We start from the raw sequence: 4706 nt of genomic DNA on the forward strand, positions 1-4706 counted from the left end.
GCTGCCACCAATCAGAGCAGAGGCATGTAAGGTGCCTGTAGGTTATACCCAACCCCAGAAACAAGAAGCATAGAGAGGAGAAACAGCCAGAGTGGGAAAGGGAGTTTGTGTTTTACTTAGAGACCAAATCAGACGTCGGCTTTACAGTGAATTGAAGACCTCTCCCCTGGAGCTCGCCGTGAAATGACACCGTTAAGAAGAAACCGTTTGACAGCTGTATGTTGGAGACCACTGCAATTCCTCCTGACTGCTGTGGAGAAGAAGATCTTGGCTTTGTAGCCTCCCCTTGTGATTGGCTGCCACACTTTAGGCTCCCCCTTCTCTCTCAGACTCCCCTCTTCTCTCTCTCTCTCTCTCTCTGTCCTCTGCTACTAACCCCCTCCATACTGTCCTCAGACTTACCTGAGCCACAACTGCAGAAACGCTGGACCCCCCTCCTCCACACACACATACACACACTTGTGCTCTCTCTGTCTCTCTCATACACACACACACACACACGCACACACACACACACACACACACACACACACACACACACACACACACACACACACACACACTCACTCAGCTTTTCACCTGGAGAGAGCAGAAGCAAGGGACGGCATGTGCAGCAGCAGCAGCAGCAGTCTCTCCTCACATCTAGTGCTGCCTCTCTGAGTTGCCTCTTTCTGGAGTGTGGAGAGGAACTCTGAAAAGAGATTTTGGAGCCATTGTCTCTTGGCGAAATCAGGCGAGACGGGGGCAGTGAGGGAACACTTGTCAACCCAGGGACACCAAAGGCAACACACATCATGATTTTGGGTGAGTTTAAGCTTTTCGGTGCACAGGATTTTAGAGAGGTCAATCATGATCACTAATCCCTACTTCAAATTGGACACCAGCTGCTCTTTATTAATAGTGTGTTCTGTTTAGTTTCCATTCCACACAGACATCTGTCAATACTGAGCATTGGGATGAACCTTTAAATCATGGTTATCTGTGTAATTACAATATTAGTGTGCCATTAATATGGCAGGTGTGAGTGATGACAGGGAAGGTCAAAGTGTTATGTCTGGACTGTGTCATTATAGGATGTTTGGTCACGTGACCAGGCGCCATGTCCTGCTAAAAGAAGTGACCAAGATGGTTTCATACCTTCCTTCTGATAACTGATAAATTGCAAATTTATACAAATAATTCTGACAGAATTCTTTGAGTTCATTTGTATTTCTTTAGGGTATTTGTTCCACTTTTCTTCATAACCATTCCTTTAAACCTGCTTACCAATGATAAGCAAACAGGTCATTACACAAATGCCATTAAAGTTAAGACAAACATAAACTATTTGGCGCTTGGTTTACAGCATAGTTTAGCTTTTAGATATTTAACAGGGTTGTTTTGTTCTTAGTCACCAAGCACTCTCTTCTTTAGTATTCTGGTCTCATAGTGGCCATGTCTGAGAGAGGGGATTCTGTGTGGTCTCTGTGCTCTACATAGTCAGCTTGTTTGACTGGGGATGGGAGCTTGTAAGTCCAGCAAACAACCCTGGGTGTGCTGCTTTGAGGATAGGATAAAAAAGAACATGCGTGTACGTGTTTAATAAGCAACGCCTGTCAGCTTGTAATCATCTTCTAATTTGTGTATATGTGTGAGACTGTGAGGTGAAAGTGAGTGCATTTGTTTCAACTGTGTGTGTTGCTGTGTTCTCTGCCACTTTGTTTTAACCATAGGTTTTAACGCATGCCTGGGCTGATTCAGACGCAGCTCTGCTCCTGTGCTCTCCCGGCAGACATATTTTTTAAGCAAACATCTCTAATGGTTATAGGGAGTCATGTTGCCGGAGGTGTGCGAGATGGGAGTTGAAGTGTGCACGTTGAAAGATTCCTGTGAGCTAAAGGATCAAATTGAGTTAGTAAAGTTTTTGTTAAATAGATAACTTTCTTACAATTTTCCCTGTTACTTGTTTTACTTTGTTTAGTTTATGCCACTAGACAAAAGGGAACATTTTCCTGTCTTGAGCCTCATTTAACAGTTAGACAAGCACTGTCTTGATCAGAGTCCAGGTGGTAGCTGCTCCCGTAAATGATATTTGGCTGAGATGAGCCCTCACCCAGCTGTCTCACTTTAACAAACAGTAGGTAGACTAGCTTATGAGAGCAATGGTTTGAGCGAAGGGTAGTTATTAAAGTGCGTCTATTTTACCTGTTAGCACTACAGTTATTTTAGCAGTAATAAAACATGGAATGTGACTTCTGTTGCACCATGAATTCCAAATGCTCCAAATATGTACGTCCGTTGTACACCCCGCAGACTGAATGATGTTTAAACAGTGGTAATGTACTGTGGCTCAGATTCAACAAATCGGTGTATTTTTCACAACATCTGCCAAAAAAGCTGACCTAGAATTTTCTTCATTAAGATGTCACTTAGATAGGAATCTTCTTGCATTACTTCCGTCCGAACATGAGATTTTCCAGTGCCTAGCATTCTGCTCCATTTGAGCGATGATGTGGCTGCTGAGCGATTTGACATTTCTGGCTTTCCTCCTCTGAAAAGGGTAATGTCATTGTAATGACCTTTACAATTTGGATGCTGGCTGATCTGGACCTCCAATCAGCACATTTCCTGATTCAGCTCACTGATATAAATCTGCAAGGCTGTGATATCATATCACGGACACATGGCACTATATATCATTAAAAACAAATTGATAATAAAATGTGATATGTGAGCGCAGGTGTGAGTACGCCAGGGTAAACCACATCCCCTCATTCCAGCTGTGTCGGTATGGCTATTAGTCTTTCCCTGTCCCCTGTTTTGTATGACCTTGAGAAAACAACCTTTCCCAGTGCGGCTCTGTCCTTCTCGTTGTATTCACTAGCCCATGATAACTAGCTTTGTAGGCAACCCGGGCCCCTGGCAGAGGTCTTTGGCCGCTGTGATAGCGATGACAGTCCTGATGCTGATAATAGCAACGGATGTGTGGTTGTGCTGTACCGTGAGCTCTATACAAAGCCGCGTGCAGCCAGCAATTCTCTCTGCCTGACATGGGCTCTGCACCAAGTTGGGGGTATGGGGCTGATGCAGTGTATGCGTTTGCGTATAAAATGTTTGTGCGTTTTATCTAGGCAGACAACAGAGCCAAGCTGCAAGAGAACAATGGAAAGCTAATAGAGAACATGATCGCCGGGCTCCCGTTGACGTAGAGCTTCTCGATTGACTGTGGAGTCATTGTGATTAGCCGCCATGTTGTCTAAAAAAAATCCTCCCACCGTTTCAGCTCGCCTGGAGGGAGCTCCTGTATGGAATCCGCTTTAGATAAGAAGCGTCTATAATGTCTTCTCACTGTCACCCAAAGTGACACATGATGATGGTCGGACAAACATTCCTGAGACATTTTGTCACCTCAATCCCAAAGTTTTCTGGGGAACCTCAGTCATGATGAGTTAATGTTTGAATTGTCTTACCTCTCTTGTCTGTTGAAGTCAGAGCTGACCTCCGGAGCTCAGGGCCGTGCAGTCTATAGGTCTCTTTGTCTTTTTGTCTGTGTGCCCACTACAGCCCCATCTGTCTTCATAACATCTGTTCACCTGTCTGCATAGTGATTGCTCATTCTATTCAACAAGCTCTGCACCCCCCCCCCTCCTCCTCTAAAGGGCTGCACTCACCTGGTTCCACAGGTCAGCTCAAAGAGACACAGGAGAATGCGTCTTTGAGCACGTCAGCAGTTTTTCACTCCCATTTTCATTTGCTCTCTTTGTTTATGTTAATTTGACACAGTAATTATAGCTCTTAATGAGCAAGATATCTGGTATGCATGGCACAGTTTGTTCCGTTCGGCTTATTTGCATATTCAAGATATAACTGGTAGACTTTGGTGCAAAATGAATTTGAGCCTTCCGCAATGAAACATTGGCACCTGTGAACATTTGGCACCTGTGAACTGTAATTATCACTTAACTAATCTGCAAACTCAAGGCTAAATTGGTTGTTTAGTTAAAACTCAATGTGCACTCTTTGTTTTCATAGCATCAGGGACACTGGCTCTAAATTGCAGCTAGTTGTTTGTTATGCAGAATATTCTGTTTTCATTCAGAACATTTCTTCTGACAAGCGCCTGGGTGATTGTGATTAGTGCTTTGTGATGAGAGTAGAGTTCACTGCACTTGACCCAGTTTACCTTTCAATAGCTCCTCAATGTGGCACTGCACTCATTGAGAAATAATTATTCCCATAATCCTAATTTAAAATAGATCATATATCCCAGAAGTGATCTAGTGTGCAAGGTCACAGTGAAACTCATCTGAAAGAAAACTGTATTGTTTGTGTGTGATGATGTGGGTCTATGCATGTGGATAGGTATAATTGGCAATAAAAGAAGCACTTGTTTTCTTCTCACTTCTTCCTTTATGTCCTGCTCACTCCTGGTTTGTGGAGAGGAATCCTCCGTCATGCCACTACAACAGCTCTCTCACTTCTTCCCCTCCTCTCCTTTCTCTTCTTTATTGCTCCACTTGTTTATGCTGGAGTGACTGTGTCAGCAGGTTGTCAATACCGTCTGTAAGAGACTCTAATAAATAGGCCTGTTATTGGACTGGTGGGAAGGCAACCCATTGTGTGTGTGTGTGTGTGTGTGTGTGTGTGTGTGTGTGTGTGTGTGTGTGTGTGTGTGTGTGTGTGTGTGTGTGTGTGTGTGTGTGTGTGTGTGTGTGTGTGTGTGTGTT

At 44.0% G+C, this 4706-nt stretch overlaps 1 protein-coding gene across 1 annotated transcript in view; it reads left to right on the forward strand.

The window, feature by feature from the left end:
- Positions 1-493: 493 nt before the first annotated feature.
- The window catches only part of znf385a (zinc finger protein 385A), a 53958-nt gene continuing 49745 nt past the window's right edge, over positions 494-4706 (forward strand). The window contains exon 1 of the mRNA XM_010784424.1: positions 494-804. Within this exon, the coding sequence (XP_010782726.1) occupies positions 795-804 (10 nt within the window). The 5' untranslated portion in view covers positions 494-794. The remainder of the gene's footprint in view (positions 805-4706) is intronic.

The sequence above is a fragment of the Notothenia coriiceps genome, unplaced genomic scaffold (assembly GCF_000735185.1).
Source record: "Notothenia coriiceps isolate Sejong01 unplaced genomic scaffold, NC01 NC01_scaffold00026421, whole genome shotgun sequence".
Classification (NCBI taxonomy): Eukaryota; Metazoa; Chordata; class Actinopteri; order Perciformes; family Nototheniidae; genus Notothenia; species Notothenia coriiceps.